Source organism: Dendroctonus ponderosae, unplaced genomic scaffold (assembly GCF_020466585.1).
Source record: "Dendroctonus ponderosae isolate FM_Combo_2020 unplaced genomic scaffold, Dpon_F_20191213v2 Dpon_F_20191213_6, whole genome shotgun sequence".
Lineage (NCBI taxonomy): Eukaryota > Metazoa > Arthropoda > Insecta > Coleoptera > Curculionidae > Dendroctonus > Dendroctonus ponderosae.
The window spans coordinates 13,354,844-13,372,099 of NW_026018814.1; the positions used below are offsets into that span (position 1 = coordinate 13,354,844).

Consider the following 17,256-nt stretch of genomic DNA (forward strand, 5'->3'; position numbering starts at 1 on the left):
AACAGCTTTTTGTTTGCAGATATTTTCTGCATAACGGCTAATATCGGGCCGATTTGGAAATGTTGAAATTTGTTAAAACACGTACGATTTTCTATAAAAACTGCGTCTCGTAAGATTGCAATCGCTTGAAATACTTTCAATTGTTACCTCGATTATTGTTTGCTAAGTATTCTCAACACATTCACTGTCTACAAGAAAATTTCTATTTGCAACAGTTTGGAAGGAAATGGGCTCTAAATATTGGCAAGCGTAAAGCTCTCAAACTTGCACATACTTCCACTCTTTGCCCTGTAACTCGGTCAGTTATCAACATTTTGCAGAAATTCAAAAACATTTTAAAAGCTTATAGAAGTGGCGTAAAAAGCTGTTTCAGTGCCAAGGTTCATTTTGGTCACCATTTCAGCGCCAGGGGAGTTTAAATTGTCAAAGACCTAAAGCGCTGGATGTTCCTGGAAATAGGCTCTTTTATTATAAGTTTGGCAGGGCATCAAAATTTTTTATATCCCAAAATGTATTTTTAGGAGCAACTCAATAGTTTTTAAAAAAATTGCAACTTAAAATGTTGGGAATTTTTTGAAAATTGCAAATGTGCAAACTTTTTGCTTAGAGTCGAATTTAGACCACAAAGCCACTTTTCGTTAACATGGTTTTCGTATATAGTTTCGGAGAAAATAAAATTTGAAGTTGTTTGTACACTTATTTGCCCATAACTCCACAACTGTTGGCTATATTTCAAAAACCAAAAATTTGTTGGGTTGGGTATTCGCTAGAGTCTAGCTTTGAGCTGTCTTAAAAAAAATCGACATTTGCAACGGTTTGGGAGATAATGAGCGCTGAATGTTGGTAACCGTTCGATTGTTCCATTTGCGCATACTTACCTCCATTCTTTTGCCCATAACTTCGTTAAATGTTTGAAATGTTAAATGTTAAAAATTCCGGAGAAGTAGCGATAAAAACTATTCCAACCTCCATTTGGATAGCGGCAATAGCTAGAGAGTAAAACGAGTTCAAAATCCGAGCGTGCATCTTCTTGAAAAAAAATATTTGAAAAATTAGTATTAGTTGAAAAAGTTGACATTTATGAAGTCTTCAATGCCGAATAGACGATTTTCCAAGCAAAATATTCTCGGTCGAAAATTTCTAGTGTATTTAACTCCGAGTACCTACCCGATTTTTTGAAAGAATATAATTTTATGCCTACAGAGGTTCCTTTTTTTAATTGTGGATTTTGCTCTAAGTGTCCTTTGTGTGCACATAAGAAATAAAGTAATATTTAATTACAGCGGAATGCCTCAAAAGAGGTTTATCTCTAAAGTCCCGCTAGCTCTAAAGTGCCTTTCATTCATCACTCACTCTTAGTGTGTATAAATTTCTCCTCATAAAATACACAAATCTGCACATGCGAGTCAAAGAAAAACTATAACTCTGGTTGCTCTAAATCCTGTCCGGATTCAAACAGCCGAAGATTATCTAAAACCCCGATTATTTCTAAAAAAATTAATTTAGTGGCTGTTAGCCAAACAGCCTGAGGGGCGCTGGACGCCAAAAAAATCTGAAATATATCTCGGGCAGATGCTGGCCGCTGAAATAAATAATTTATTTAGTGTAAAATTTGGCAAAAACAGGCCAATATCTAAATAAGTGGCCCAAGATCAGTTGCAGCCCCTTAGGGCGCTATCCGCTAAACCATCACAAAGCAATAAAGAAGTTCCACCTACCTTAAGGCATTTTGATCTGGATTCTGCGCCAATTTAACATTTGAATAGAGCAACAAAATTGGTTTACAACAGAAAAACACTAGTGTTGATATCTTGATTCTGAAAACTTGTTAAGCAGATTAAAAATTTGTAAAGTGTAATGTAGAAACAAACTACTTCGACATTAGAAACAAACCACCTGACTGATTAACGTTGAAAGCCTAAGTGAAAGTAATCCAAATTTTGCAAACACTTGTTATCACTCATGCGAACCAACAACCGTTTAATTTAGAGTATAATTCACAGAGGCAAAAGGACCTTTATCTAGTTTTAGCTAGGCTTTTGTAACACTGTATTAAGTTGCGCTTTTGAGTTGTTGCCGCTCTCTGAGTTAATTAGTTATAACTCATCCGTTAATGGTTACCCAGGACTAGTTTCAACCACTCTAGATTTCGATAATAAAAACTTACTTTTTTATAAATTCCCTGCCTCCTCCTACTAACTATAAATCCCTTCTACTGACACTTTCTAATGGATTTTCTTCCGGGATGTCTTTTTCAACTACTTCGAGGTTCAAAAGTTTACATTTTTCCCTTGTTTTGGCTGAGATAGCTGATTAAGTTATTTGAAAAGCATCAACGGATAACCAACAAAAACTCAAACTAATCAAAAATAACCCAAATATCTACGTAAAATGCCTAATCCAACCAGTTTTGTTCAAACCGCTATCTTGTCTCTGCATATGGTGCCTTATGGGAGAATGGTTAACTTTCGATCTTCGAAAAGTGGTAGTTGAAGGCATTTCTGCAAAAAACCGCAACTAACTAATTATTTTTACATTTAGGAATGTTTTCCGGGCTTTGAAGCCGTGGTCTATTGGAATTTCTTCCTGACGTTTCGTCCACAACTGCGGTGGACATTTTCAAAGGCGATGAGGCAGTGGGCGAATAGACCACGGCTTCAAAGCCCGGAAAACATTCCTAAATGTAATCTGACCGGCCGTGAAAGCCTTCATAGTCTAATTATTATTATCGTAACTCTTCATTATCGAAATCCAGAACTGCCGAAACATGATAATTACCAAGAAAAACGCCATTGAGCGATTACTTGCAATATACATAATTACCTTAGATGACAATGTAAAGTGTATGTATGTGTGTGTCCACTTTAAATAAAGCACATTCAGCGAAAAAAAATGCGGATAGTCCATAGAATCATGCTAGAAAACTTATCAAAGTTTATAAATGTTGGTAGCAAATAAGTAAAGTTGAAATTGTCCAAGATTAATTATATCTAATTTTAATAAGATTCAAATTAGAAATTGAACTATAGAGGAAATATTAAGATCACAGAATGTGAGTCTTCGATTATGGACTACTGCCAATAATGTATTTCTTCTTCATTTATATCTTGCAAAATACTAAAAAATGTTTCAGATTATTGCAGTTGGAGATGCCTCTACTCTACCAAGCCAACTCGAGCAACTTGAAGCGAATTATAAAATTCAAACAATTTATTTGCGAAAATCACAAATTTTAATACCCGGATTAATCGATACTCATATTCACGCACCTCAATATCCAAACGCCGGATTGGGATACGATAAAACTCTTCTGGATTGGTTGGATTGTTATACGTTCAAATTGGAAAGGCAGTATAAAGATTTAAAGTTTGCTAAGAAGGTGTTCGACGCAATAGTCGTAAGTATTTTATTCGCTTTACAGTTCTTTATTTAATATTTAATATTGATAATAAATTTAAACGGATGGGATTTACTTATCTTTCAAATATAAGTATGTAGATTACCTGTATTAAACATGCATTTTTCGTATCATTTTTTTAAGGGGTTCATGTTGATTTCAAGGTATTAATTTTAACATCTAAAGTAGTTAAATTACCGTCTATAAGAAACATCCATTGAATTAAGCAACACTACCTACTATGTTTCCAGAAAAAGACGCTTCAACACGGTACTACAACTGCCTGCTATTTTGCGTCGCTTTTTACGGACGCTAGCCTAGTACTGGTTGACTCAGTGATTGAATATGGACAAAGAGCTCTAGTTGGCAAAGTAAACATGACACTATCGCCATTTAGCGATTATGTAGAGACTGAAGAAGAGTCATTCCAAAATACTCTTGCATTTGTTAATAATGTTTTGTCTCGAAAAGTGAGTACGATAATACACTACAGTATTCGCTGTCCTTTACCACAACCTTCCCTATCTCACCAAAACAAGCAAGAATTGAAATTGAAAGTAATCAATTTCAACACAAAAAGTGAGCGTCGCGGCCCGCGCGACTGAAGTGATGGCTTCAAATAATATTTGTAGAAGCCATAAAGTATTGAACTTATTTAACGCAATAATAGTTTTATAATTTCAATATTGTTAGTAGTCTAATCATTTATAAATGAATCGGATATATGTAAAATGTAATTTAATTTCGTTTTGAATGTAGAATATTTTTTTGAAGTGTACACTTCTTCATGCGTGTTTAGCACTTTTTGTGGCTGTTAAATTACAGCACCCGCAGACGAGCGAGTTTCGTAGCGCGACAGTTTTGACGCTGAAAATGGAACTCGTTATTTTAAATACAGTCGCGCACTCGAGCGACTTTTTGTAGCCGCTTTCGAGTGATATTATGATCCAAATTATGGTATTTTTGGCACTTTTCTGTGAACATTTTGAAAACTTCGGCTTTTCCAACGACCAATCGCCTCGCTCTAGTTACTGAAAAAATACTGAACACCCTCAGAAGTTTCCCATTAAAGTGAGTGATATTCTGGGCAGGCTTAAAAGATTTTTCGTTTCTCCTTGACATTTTTTTTTTATTTTTCTATCTATACCAACGGCCAATTGCTTCCCCTCAGTAACTGAAAACATCCTGGAAAATCTGAGCGATTTTCTAATCAAGTAAATTCTTCCTCACTTAAAGCTCTTTCGAGTTATATTATGGGCGGAATCGAGACATTTTTGGTTTTTCCTTGGCGAGTTTTTGAAAAATCCGTGATGTCCAACGTCAACTAAATCGCTTCGATTTAGTGTCTGAAAAAATCTTGAAAACTTCCAGAAATTTACTATTAAAGTGAGGTTTTCCTTATTTAAAGGTGCATTTTCTATTTGGAGTGATACACTTCGCAGGCTTGCGAAATTTTTGTTTTTTTATTGATTTTTTTTTAAACTCGTCTATCGATACATAAAGCCACTGGCTTCCTCTTGGTGACTGAAACAATCCGGGAACCTCCCAGAAATTTCCTTTTCTAATGCGTTTTTCCTGACGTAAAGCAGCCTATTTTCTCTTTCGAATGGTGTTATAAGCCGCATTCAAGAATTTTTGGTTTTGCCCTGGCGAATTTTTGAAAAATCCGTGTTGTCCAACGACCAATAGCTTCGATTTAGGATGTAAAAAAATCCTGAAAACTCCCAGAATTTTCCTATTAACGTGAGGTTCTCCTCATTTAAAGCCGCATATCTTCTCTTTCGAGTGACATTCTAGGCAAGCTTGAGATAATTCTGGTTTCTCCTTGACATTTTCCTATATGCTCTTCTATCTATGCCAACGGCCAATTGTTTCCCCTTGGTAACTGAAAACTTCCTGGAAACTCCCAGAAATTTTCTAATCAAGTAGGTTTTTTCCAACTTAAAGCAGGCAATTTTGTCTTTCGAGTGATGTAAGGGCCGCATTAAGAAATTTTCGGTTTTTCCTTGGTGGGTTATCTAAAAATCCGTGTTGTCCAACGACCAATCACTGCCATTTAGGATCTGAAAAAATCCTAAAAACGCCAATAAATTTCTTATGAAAGTGAGGTTCTCCTCATTTTCCACTCTCACTCCACAGATTTTCTCTTTCGAGTAATATTCTGGACAGGGTTGAGAAATTTTTGGTTTTTTCTTGGCAATTTTTTTTTATTTGTCTATCTATACCTACAGCCAATCCCTTCCAATCGCTTCCCCTTAGTAACTGAAAACATCCTGAAAACTCCCAGCTATTTCCTATTCAAGTGAGACTTTCCTCACTTGATTCGTGAATCGCTTCAAATTAGCGTCTGAAAAAAATCCTGAAAACTCCCATAAATTTCCTATTAAAGTGAGCTTTTCCTCATTTAAAGCTGCAGATCTTCTCTTTCGAGTAATTTTCTATGCAGGATTGAGTGATTTTTGTTTCTCTTTGACATGTTTTTATACTCATGTGTCTATACCAAGGGTCAATCGCTTCCTTTTAGTAACTGAAAACATCCTGGAAACTCCCAGCAATTTTCTAATCCAGTGAGTTTTTCCTGAATTAAAGCAGCCGATTTTCTCTTTCGAGTTATATTATGGGCCTGATTGAGACATTTTTGGCTATTCCTTGGCCATTTTTTTGAAAAATCCACTTAACAATGTGTAACATTGTTAAGTGGCAACAAAACAGATATATTTTTTTGCGCAAAAATTATGAATGCTATAATATTTTACAAAGAGCAGAAAATTGTGAACAAATGATTAGTCCATCAACCAAAAAACAAAAAAATGCACCAAATAAAAAGTTCTGGTAGTTTTTATACCACGACACTCAAGATTTCACCACTAGTCCAAAACGGAACTCGATTGTTTCATCAAAATATGAGGCTTACATAGGAACAAATTCACAGCGAGTTTCACCAAAATACATCGTACTATTCTCCCGATATTTCAAAAAAATAAAAAATTTTAATAACTTTGACTATCAATAGCAGATGAGCCAGACATTTTCTATTAATAAAAGTTAGATCAGATCGTCTTCTTTTGATGTGAAGTATAATTATCACGCTATTAGAGAAACACTCAAGATTGAACGGCATGGAAAAATAACAATACCATTAATTTCAGGTAGATTTAGTTCAGCCTATTATTACTCCAAGATTTGCCCTCAGTTGCAATTTGGAACACATGAGCGAATTGGGAACCATCGCTAAAAACAATAATCTTTTTGTTCAAGTAAGTATCTGGTTAATAGAAAAGTGCTCACCGAAGAGGTAATAACATTCCACCGCAAGAGTATTGTTGTGCCTCAGCAACAAACACTCTAAAGCTGAAAAGTGGCACTCGGAAATGTTCACTAAAGCACATATTTAATTAATAAATAGTTTTTGCGTTACTAGCGTAGTATCAACCCTTTCCACCAAATTTCTATTCATAAATACCTTTTTTGTGTTCGACGCTCAATATTCCAGCTAGCAACCGTTTCGTCGCTTAGTATCAAAAACCACATTGAAAGTACGAACTACCTTAAACAGCTTTTAAATCTTTTGAATTTGAAGAAATTGAAAAAGTAGAAGTATTTAGATAAGGAGGGAAACTTCTATCATACATAGTTTAATTATAACAGTAAGCTGCGCACCCAACTAACATGACTGCAATTTCAAATCGCACTCTCATCTTAGTCACAAATTTTATAAGACATATAATTATCTATTCAACGCTGTAGGAGAAAGTAAAATTAGAGGGTCGATACAGGATTCAATTTAGACGTGTTAATGCCTCGCCATTTAGACGTCATAAAGCTGTGACTTACTTACGTCAGTTGAACGAACTTACTAGTCCATGGACCAATATAAGACCAAGTTGTCATTTGGACGTCATCTAGACGAAAAATGCTACCTGGGTAATTTAGTGATTTGAGTATTTTAACTTCAAAGATATTAAATCTGCCAAATCGCCAGGTTATTTAACGAGAGGCATCCGGATAAAAACGTTTTGCATAAATATGGGCGAAAATTAGTGCATAAGTTTAAACAAAAATGCTCAGTATACATCAACAAACATACTGAGCCAAAGATTTAAAATCAGACCTGCCAAATTGGGGTTTTGAGTTAGTTTGCTACTGACCCAGATTTATCAATTTTAAAAGTCGCTTGGTCCACAAATGATACTACCGGTTGACACTACCTCTGCACAAATGTTTTCAAGAAAAATTTATTTTTTTATATTAATTTTAGAAGAACATGGCGAAGATGATTACGATATAAAGATTGAAGTGTGCACATTAATACTTTTTTTACAAAGAATTGATGACAATGATTTTTCCTAAATAAATTAGTTTTTAGTGATTTATTGATTGTTCCTACATGGCACTGTTAACAAATACAATTGTATATATTATAAGAATAGAATAGTGAACCGACACATCAATTTAGATACACTCAAGTAAATGGATGAAAATGGGGACACAAAATATGCAGTTATAAAGTCGTATTGCGGCAAAACGAATTGGTAGAATGGCCAGTAAGAATTTTCCTTAAGACTCCAATAATATGCAATAACTATTGTGTCGAATATCTCAAGAATGCAGCCCAATTTGCCCTCAAATTTTGGGGAATGTCTGTGAACATATCAAGGCAATCTTTTCTACTGCTTAGCGAATAACCGCAGGCTTATGAGCAATTGAAAAAATATATTAAAAATGTCAAATTAACCAGATATTTAGTCGATTAACATTTATCTTCATCATCGTGTTAACATGACGTATTATTTCTTCTAAATCGTGAACCAACCATCTGATTATACCTTTTCCTACATCGTTAAATAGAAAACTGTATACTCTTTAAAAGTAAAACACTGTATATATATATACAATAAACATTTGTTGAACATAAAAATTAATTAATTAACATTTATATACATAAATTTTGTCATTTTAGACCCATATTTCGGAAAACGTCGATGAAGTGGCAATGGTTTATGAGACATATGGAATGTCCTATGCTGAGGTTTATGATAAATCTAAACTTTTGACTGAGAAGGTAGTTATTTTTACTAACTTATTAAAAAGGTCGCCAACTTTGTATAACACCCTATACAGGGGAATTGCAGGGTGTTAGAAGTCATAATTCATAACGTACATTTCTTGAATAACTATGACCACCAATGGCAGAGGAGCCGAATATGTTTTCTTATTGAAAGTTAAATCAGAACGTCTTCTTCTGAGCCCAAAGATGTTGAAGTGTGTTTTTGATCGTGTGCTTTTAACTTAATAAAATGTCTGTGCCATGCCAATGTGTCTGCATCAGTTCATAACGTGCAACTTCTTTAGATGCCACGTAGAATTAAATCGGAGTGTGTTCGAAAAAATTATCAATTATTGCATTAAATAAAATTTGGTGTTATTTTAGACGATTTTAGCTCATGGGATTTACTTATCCGATGATGAATTGCAATTAATAGCCGCAAGGAAATGTTCAATATCTCACTGTCCCGGATCGAATACGTGCCTAAAATCTGGACTTTGTGATGTTCGAAACATTTTAAACTACAATATTAAAATGGGATTGGGCACAGGTAATTTTTTTACATCCCGATAATTGAATATATGTACTGATTAACTGTTGGTCATGTTCTATTTACAAATTATTATTATTATTTGAATTCTGTATTCTCTTTCCAAATGGTAAGTTAATAAGATACTTTCTAAAATTGACGCATATGTGTATATTATAGATGTATCTGGAGGACCGTCTCCGTCTATTTGTGCAGCAATGCGATCGGCTTTAACAACTTCAGTGCATTTATCTTTTAGCGAAGAAAATTACAAGCCATTAACCTATACAGATGTATTTTATTTGGCCACACTGGGCGGCGCTGAAGGTAAGTTAACCATCCAAATATAATTTTCCTTATTTTACCATAATCTCATGCTAGAATTATGAGTCGACAATTAGCGACGTTAGCAAGCCTAATTTGTGTTTCACGCTTCAGAATATATCTCTTTGCAGCTCTAGGATTGGACAACAAAATTGGAAATTTTAGGACAGGAAAAGAATTTGATGCTCTTATAGTTGATGTAGATGTTGACGATACAGAAGTCGATTATTTACTTCCATGCAATCCAATGGAAATTTTGCAGAAATTCGTTTACTGTGGAGATGATAGGAACATTGTCAGTGTTTTTGTTGGCGGAAAACTGGTGAAGGAAGGAAATACGAAGTTTACGTAATAGTTGGAAATTGTCACAGAAGTTCTATATGACCTACCTAAATATACGCACCTTACGTCATTAAACTATTGTATAATTTGTATGTTAATCGAAATTCGTCAGTACCTAACATGGTAATAATTTGGAAGAGGTGTTGGATTGTAACCAGACCGATAAGTTCTAGAACCACACGGCAACCAGGGGCAAAATAATTCCAAACTAACCGAAAGCTGCATTGTGCCACCTGGAAAGAAAAAAGAAAGTTAGTTTAGTACAACAGGCAATCTATCTAAAGCAATGCTATAGTAAATCAGAAAAGCAAAGAATAACAAATGTAACGAAAATGCCATTCTAAAAGTATTTTCAGTTCAAACTACAGGATTTATAGTTTAGAAATAATTCTTAGTAGCTTTCTGCAAGCTGGTGTCCCATCCTCCATTTTCTGCCCATTAGTTATCCTGAACTCCACTCGGCACTTTGTAAAAATCGTATAACTACAATACGACATGAATAGTTCAAAGCTGCAAGTAAATACCTTAACTAGAATTTAAGATATTTTAATTTTTTTTTAATTTGACTTCTCCACAACGTACCTTGAAAATATTTCATTTTTTAAATAAGTAATAAACATAATCAAAAATGAACGGTTCAAGGCTGTAAGAAAATGTTCTGAGAAAAAATTGGTGAATAGGAGTATTTTAAAAAGTTACCTGTTTTCCCTGAAAATGATTGAATGTTAGCAAAATAAGTACCTAAATAATATAAGTAATTATAAAAAGTTTAGAGCTCCAATTTTTTCCAAAATGTTCTTTGGTAAATAGAAGCATTTTAAAGAGTTACATGTTGTACCTAAAATAAATTATATGTTAGAATAATATAAAACAATATAATATAAATAGTTTGACGCTGTAAGAAAAAATTTGGTTACTAAGTAATAAAATTAATATTTTAAAAGCTTATAAAATTCATAAAAAAGAAGACATTAAAATTTACAAAATGTCGTTATACAGGGTGATTCAAGATTGGCGTCATTCCTCTGGAGGTGTTGTCTGGCGCTGTTATAGACTTAAAATGACAAAATAGTAAACGAAATTAATTGTTATTAAAAACTGAGACATTTGCAAAAAACTATATCAGAAATACGACAGCAATGTTTTTCAAGGTAATCTGCCTAATTAACATTGCGCAAATACCTGTTGCTTCGTAATTATTTAAAACTCCGGTAACCATGGAATTATACAAACTGACAATAAGATAGACAAGGATAAACGGTAAATTCAACAAGATTTGTTGACGAAATGTCAACCAGTTCTCATAACCTCGAATATTGGTGCTTGAAAATCAACCATACAATACCAGACATTTGAATGGTTAACTCCAGACAAGCTAGTGCCTGTGTAATCTCCTTATTATATCCACTCTTATCAAGCAGCTTCTCGTATTCAGTTAATTAACTCCGGCTCCATTTGTACCTTCTTGTGCTGTGTGTATCGTACAAACATGGTAGGAACGTAGCCCTTCCTCGGTATTTATTTGATGCTCGGGAAAGTGTCAGTTATTGTGCTCTGAGTGCCCCTGAAAGGCCCCGATTCGATTATGTCCAATACTTATTCCTCTATGCCTGGAACCCGAACATCGATTGTCGTCCACTATCTTCCTGGAACCACTCTCCTCGCCCTTTGTTGGCGTGAGTTATTTCATCTTCTCCCATGTTACTGTAGCATTTCCCCTGAACTAATCGCATATCCGCAAATTCGTGAAAGAAAATTGATGATTGACAAGGGCTATCTATCTGTGATTATTTGTTAATGACAAAAAACATCATTGCCGCTGTGCCTTTTCATCAAAAAATTGTAGAAGAGAAGTTTTTTGATAACAAAAATTTTCGTAATTTGAAGCCAAGATGGTAATTTTTCTTTTTGAATGCTTAATGCGTATTCCAATATGCTACCAATTAAACATGGAACAATTTCAAAATAATGCTTAATAACAAAGTTGAAATTCGATCTTCAACTGTTAATATCTTCTAGAAATTTTCCAAAAAAAATTTTCAATATTTTTTTCGTACTCTCTAAGTGAGCCTCTATCACCCCTTAAAAGGAATGACGCCAATTTTGAATCACACTGTATAAAATCGGCACAAACCACAAAAGAAAAGATAATTTTGTATAATTTAACTTGAATTATTTAGTGGTCGATATACTCGTAAATTTGGTTCCTATTCAATCAGCAGCTTATCTACAATTAGTATCTAAACTTTGACTTCATTGACTGCTTTTTTCAACGCACATTTTTGATAATTCCAATTTAAAAAAAATAATTTCTTTTTTAAATGGCACCAACAAACTTTTTTGGTCCATCTTGAAAATTTTACTATTATTAAATTGAATACTCCAAATATATGCCAAGGCTTAAAGTAGCAACAACGCTACACATAGAAGCTGATGATGGTGGAAAACACCGAAACGTATTTTAATTGATAAATAGGCAATAAATGACTGAAGCCCAGGAATTGATTTTGATTTGGAATTGAAACACAGTCAGGAAAGTATGTACTATTATTAAACAATAAGAAACCATACTAAACAGGACCAAAAAAGTTAGTAGGTGCAATTTGAAAACACTGATTTAAAAAAAAAAATTGTCAATGTTTGTAGGCTGCAGGCACTCATATGTGACAAACTGGATATCTTAATATACTGGTAAGTTAGCTTAGGCTTTCATCTAACTATCTACCAAATTTGGGTTTTGAATTTAGAACCGTTCCTTAGATATAGCTTGTTTCGTAAACTTGAATAATAACATTTTTTCCATAAACAATTCACATATGCCAAAAACTATAAAAGATAAGTTAACAAAAGTCAGGTTACCCAAGCTCGCAATTAGATCGTCAATCAATAGACATGCTAAATATAATCAATGACATACAAACATACATACAAACAATCGTCAATAGACATGCTAAAGAAATTTGGGGTTTGCATTTAAAATAAGAAAGTTAGGTTATAATTTTCGTACACCACACGTCACATGTACGTCATTTCCAGGTCGAAATTGTAAGATGACTTTAAAGGTCGGTTATGACCAAAAGATGACGTCGTATTGACGTGAGTGAACGTCAGCTTGCTACCTGGGATCAGTGTATTCTTAGTACAGAAGCTAGAGGAAGGGTTAATGAAATTGTCTAACAGTAATAAGCAAACTGGATTATATTAAACATTAAGTAGGTATATTAATCAAAATACATGGATGTGATCCACTGATTCATACACATATTTTTTCAATTGTTATAATTTATATATACATTTCCATTATTGTGATTAAGCAGATTATTATCCTCATGAAAAATGCACACATTTTCCTGCCGATTTTCGCATTTAACATATTTATTATTATTTGGAATTTGAACATGACTTCTGTCACTTTTATTTGGAATGTATCGGAACTCTGTAGACTGTCGGACGGCAGAACACAATTTTCTATACTCATCTAGTGTAGTTATAAGTATAGGGCTGTTATCAGTATTTCCACATTTTATCTCGAAATTGATAATTTGAACAGATAAGGAGCTTGTGCTTAAACAAATGTTGTTGTTGCTCTGAGCGCTGCTTAAAACATAACACCAATCGCTCCGAGGACTAGAATTTTCTTTATCCATGTGGCTAGACGTGGCTAGACGTGGCTGATAAGGAATTAATAAGCCTGAACAAAAGCCACTTTCTATATCAATCTGGGATGAACAGGTGAAAATCTTGTGGTTCTTTATCACGAACTGGCGACCTAAATGTAAAATAACGGTTTAAACCAAGCAAAAACGAGCTTCCTCTGTGCTTATTATTATTACCTCCAGGTTGATGAGTTACAATGGTGATTCCACCGACGCCATCCCTCATTTTGAAATTTAATTCAATTGCCCGTACAGGTTCTAAACCATGATAGACTGATTGCTCAATCTGAGTACCCAATCCATCCAAGCTACCTAATCTGCTCTTAATATTGGCCTGCATTATAAAACAAACGTATTAAAACGAGTTTTGACGAGTAAATTTTTTACTATAATTTATCCTATTCATGTTCTTGACTCCCCAAGGGTGCTTATCTCTACTTTTTGTATTTTTAGCGGCCCTGATTATACTACCACTCCCCGGATTATACTATAATACAAGTTTAGATCTCCTTTGATTGTATATTATTTTATGTATTGTTCTAGGCTTTATGGCCATATGCACCGCTGACCAACACTGACACCAAGCTAACAGTAAAACAAGTTTCGTCCATGGTCCACGTTTAAAAGTCAACTTTCGACAATATTAGTTATAGAGTAGTTCGAAAAATCACTAGACGTTTCAATGTGAAATATCTCGAAAACGGTGCTTTTTTGCATTTTTTGCTTAAGAAATATCGGAGAAATATCAATAAAATAGTGATATTTCAGCACTCAAAAAAGTTCTTGTTTTAAATGGCTCTAGACTATTGCACCTAGCGCCCTGGAGGAACTATAAAAATTTCTTCACGTGGTTGCACTTTCTTCGTTGGTTGAAGCCCGTGTGGGATTACCCTAGGTGGGTATGGTATATATACCTAAATCCCACACCTACCATGAGGGCTACCTCAAGGACTCTGGAGGCGGAAAAACTTCACTTTCAAAACAAGAACAAGGATAAGACAAAAAACTTAATAAGAGAAAAACAACCCTCAGCCTGGGAAGTGTAAATGTCAGAACATTAATGCACGAATCACAACTGCTCGAATTTGAAAAAGAAATATCCCATATAAAATGGGACGTGATAGGAATGTGTGAATTGAGAGGAAAGGAGAAGAATGTTTTATTCTGGAATCGCGACACACATTTTATCATATTGGATTAATGCAAGTGAACGCGACGTGGGTTTCCTGGTAAACAAAGTCATACCGGATCGAAAATCGTAGGATTCAATTACGCTTCCGACAGAATTTGCTCGGTATTAATAAAAATTTCCAAACACTGCACAATCAAAATTATACGGAGTTAGGCCCCAACATCAAGTCACAACGACGATGAAATAGATCAGTTTTATGATAACATCAGAAACAGCAACATATACTTTCATCATTGGAGACTTCAATGCAAAACTGGAGGAAAAACAAGAAACAACTGAAGAATATGTAGGACAATTTAGTTTCGATAAGAGAAATGTACGAGGTAAGAGACTACTGGAGTTTATAACGGAACATCGATTATACTCGATGGCGTCATTCTTTAATAAAAAGAAACAAAGAAAATGTACCTGCCGAAGTCTGGATGGTAACACGAAAAGTGAAATGGGCTATTTTCTGTCCAGTAATAAATCAGTAGTGCAGGATGTTACTGCTCTGAATTGTTGCAATATCAACAGCGATCACCGAATGATAAGAGCGAAAGTAACTGTTAATACTAAGCTAGAACGGGGAAAGATTCGTAAACAGAAGAAACAAGTTTGAGAGCGGAAAAGACTTGAAAAAGGAATAAAAGAAATGGAGAACACTCAAGACAAAGAGAACATTGACACAACTAGCCAAGTACTAACATCCATATTCAATGCAACAGCAAGAGAAATAGTAGAGCTGAAAAGAAAAAAACACGCCGGCTTAGGGATGAAACGAATAAAAGTATTGAACAAAGAGACACTATTAACGGAGAAAAAGTTTGAAGAACTTAGAATTTTATCACAAGAGACAAGAAGAATAGTGAGGCACGATTTAAATGAACACTATGAAAACGAAGTTAAAAACTACTCGAGAAAAATAAAGGCCTTAGAAGTCTCAGAACGAACCACTACAAAAAAAACAGATAACAGCTCTGAAAGATCAAACGTGGAACGAAATAAGAGATAGAGAAGAAATAGTACGAGCAGCCGAACATTTTTACATTTTAATTTATACACTCCAAAAGTCGAAACACCAGCAAAGCAAGAAAACAATAGCTTTATTCGCGGTAGCGATTCAGGATCGGTTCAGAACCGATAACGAACCGGATTAGGGCGCAGGCTCGGTTCAGGATCGATAATTGATTCCTTCGTTCCGCGAACGCTTTTAGAACCAGCTTTTAGTAGTACCAATAGGTCTTTTAGTCACTTTGTGCCTAACAGTAATTTCCCTAAACTGAAATGCAATGGAGTGAAAGTGGAAAGACGGAATTGCTGTGTTTTTCATGATCATGGTTTCTCTGCGAAAAGTGGCAGTTTTTTATTATTTTGAATAAAAAATAATGATTGAGGTTTGTTTTATAGCATTTAATTAATTAATTTAAAAAATGCCACTGTACAAACGCAAGATCTTACATCTGCTGTATTTGACCTGCTTTTTTTGTACCTGCACCTTTTGTCTGCATCCTGTTTCTTAATGCACATTTATGTCTTTGTTTCCATTCACTCTGATGCGAAAAATTGCTAACATATGTACGCAATTCCAAGTTTATTTTTATATTGGCGTTCTGGTCAAAATTAGTTAATTAAATGCTATATAATCTTTAAAAAAATTAATAGTTCTTTAACTTAATAGTGATATTTAAATTATTATACAAATAAAAAAAGTTTCTTTATTTTTCTCTGGCAAAGTCACTTATCAAATCGTGAAAATCAATCGATCGAAGTAAATCACCTTCAATGCTTGACCTGAAACTTAGCCAATGGAGCGACAGTTGAAACTAGAAAAATAAAAAAATAGTACTTACTTTTAGGCGCAAGTTTTAGTTTTTAGTTTGTCCGGCTGTGGGTGAAATTTGTGAGAAGCTTCCACAGTTTCCGCAAGAAAATTCCACAATTCCAAGCTTATTTTACAATGGCGTTCTGAACAAAATTAGTTAATTAAATGCTATATAAACATAAGCAACTTTAAAAATCTTATTCGAATCAATCAAAAACTGCCACTTTCGCACAGAAAACATGATGATAAAGAAACCCGGCGTCAGAGCTGTCAATGCCAGATGCTGGATGCAAGTTATTTAAATATTCTCCTTCAATTTGTTTTACAAAAATACTTCAAACGGCGCTAAATTTAAAATTGTCAAACTGCGCGTCATTCACCGGGACCAGAGATGTCAAGATTCGCGCCTATACAACTATTGACGCTTCCACTAACCCCAGGAATTATTACTTTTCGTTATCACGGCAACGGCGCACGGAACCCCGTTCACAGATTACAGAGTGACCTCTGTGATCTATGGCCCCGTATACATAACCTATAACAACATTCGTGCACCTGAATTTGTCAAAATATGGCTAATCTGAATGTTCCGAAATGTGTACTATTTACCCCCGCTCATGAAGAAAGGAGTGAAGAGTCTTCAAGTGCAGTTATAAAAAATACCAAGTTTTACGAGGTCATTACAACATGTCAAGAAATGCAAGTACAAGAGCAGCATGAAAACCGACTGAAAGATTTAAGAAGCGAATTGGAGTATTTGAAACAAACAGCATGGCAATATGAAGGGGTTGAGAAGTATATTGGTCAAAGCACTCAGTAGAATTATGTGTAGGAAGTGAGTTTGTTATAGATAAATATTTAAATATATTAGAATTTCTTACTTTTGTCTTGTTAACTTAAAGCTTACTTCCAGAAAGTCGCATTGGGCATAGTTCTTTCAGGCTATTTGGACGAAAACTTATTAT

General features: G+C 34.4%; 2 protein-coding genes and 1 long non-coding RNA gene across 3 annotated transcripts in view; 1 reads left to right on the plus strand and 2 right to left on the minus strand.

Moving 5' to 3' along the window:
- Positions 1–9,714, plus strand: part of LOC109543855 (guanine deaminase) — a 13,075-nt gene extending 3,361 nt beyond the window's left edge. The window contains exons 2-8 of the mRNA XM_019913772.2: positions 3,134–3,397; positions 3,649–3,867; positions 6,547–6,654; positions 8,358–8,459; positions 8,829–8,994; positions 9,154–9,300; positions 9,429–9,714. Coding sequence (XP_019769331.1) covers positions 3,134–3,397; positions 3,649–3,867; positions 6,547–6,654; positions 8,358–8,459; positions 8,829–8,994; positions 9,154–9,300; positions 9,429–9,649 — 1,227 coding nt within the window. The 3' untranslated portion in view covers positions 9,650–9,714. The remainder of the gene's footprint in view (positions 1–3,133; positions 3,398–3,648; positions 3,868–6,546; positions 6,655–8,357; positions 8,460–8,828; positions 8,995–9,153; positions 9,301–9,428) is intronic.
- Positions 9,715–12,819: 3,105 nt separating this feature from the next.
- Positions 12,820–17,256, minus strand: part of LOC109543843 — a 7,198-nt gene continuing 2,761 nt past the window's right edge. The window contains exons 4-5 of the mRNA XM_019913750.2: positions 13,473–13,629; positions 12,820–13,408 (exon numbers count right to left, since the gene is read on the minus strand). Coding sequence (XP_019769309.1) covers positions 12,909–13,408; positions 13,473–13,629 — 657 coding nt within the window. The 3' untranslated portion in view covers positions 12,820–12,908. The remainder of the gene's footprint in view (positions 13,409–13,472; positions 13,630–17,256) is intronic.
- Positions 16,171–17,166, minus strand: LOC125504980. The gene is made up of 2 exons (XR_007281863.1): positions 16,320–17,166; positions 16,171–16,260 (listed from the first exon to the last, which is right to left on the minus strand). It is a non-coding gene; the product is annotated as an uncharacterized LOC125504980 (long non-coding RNA).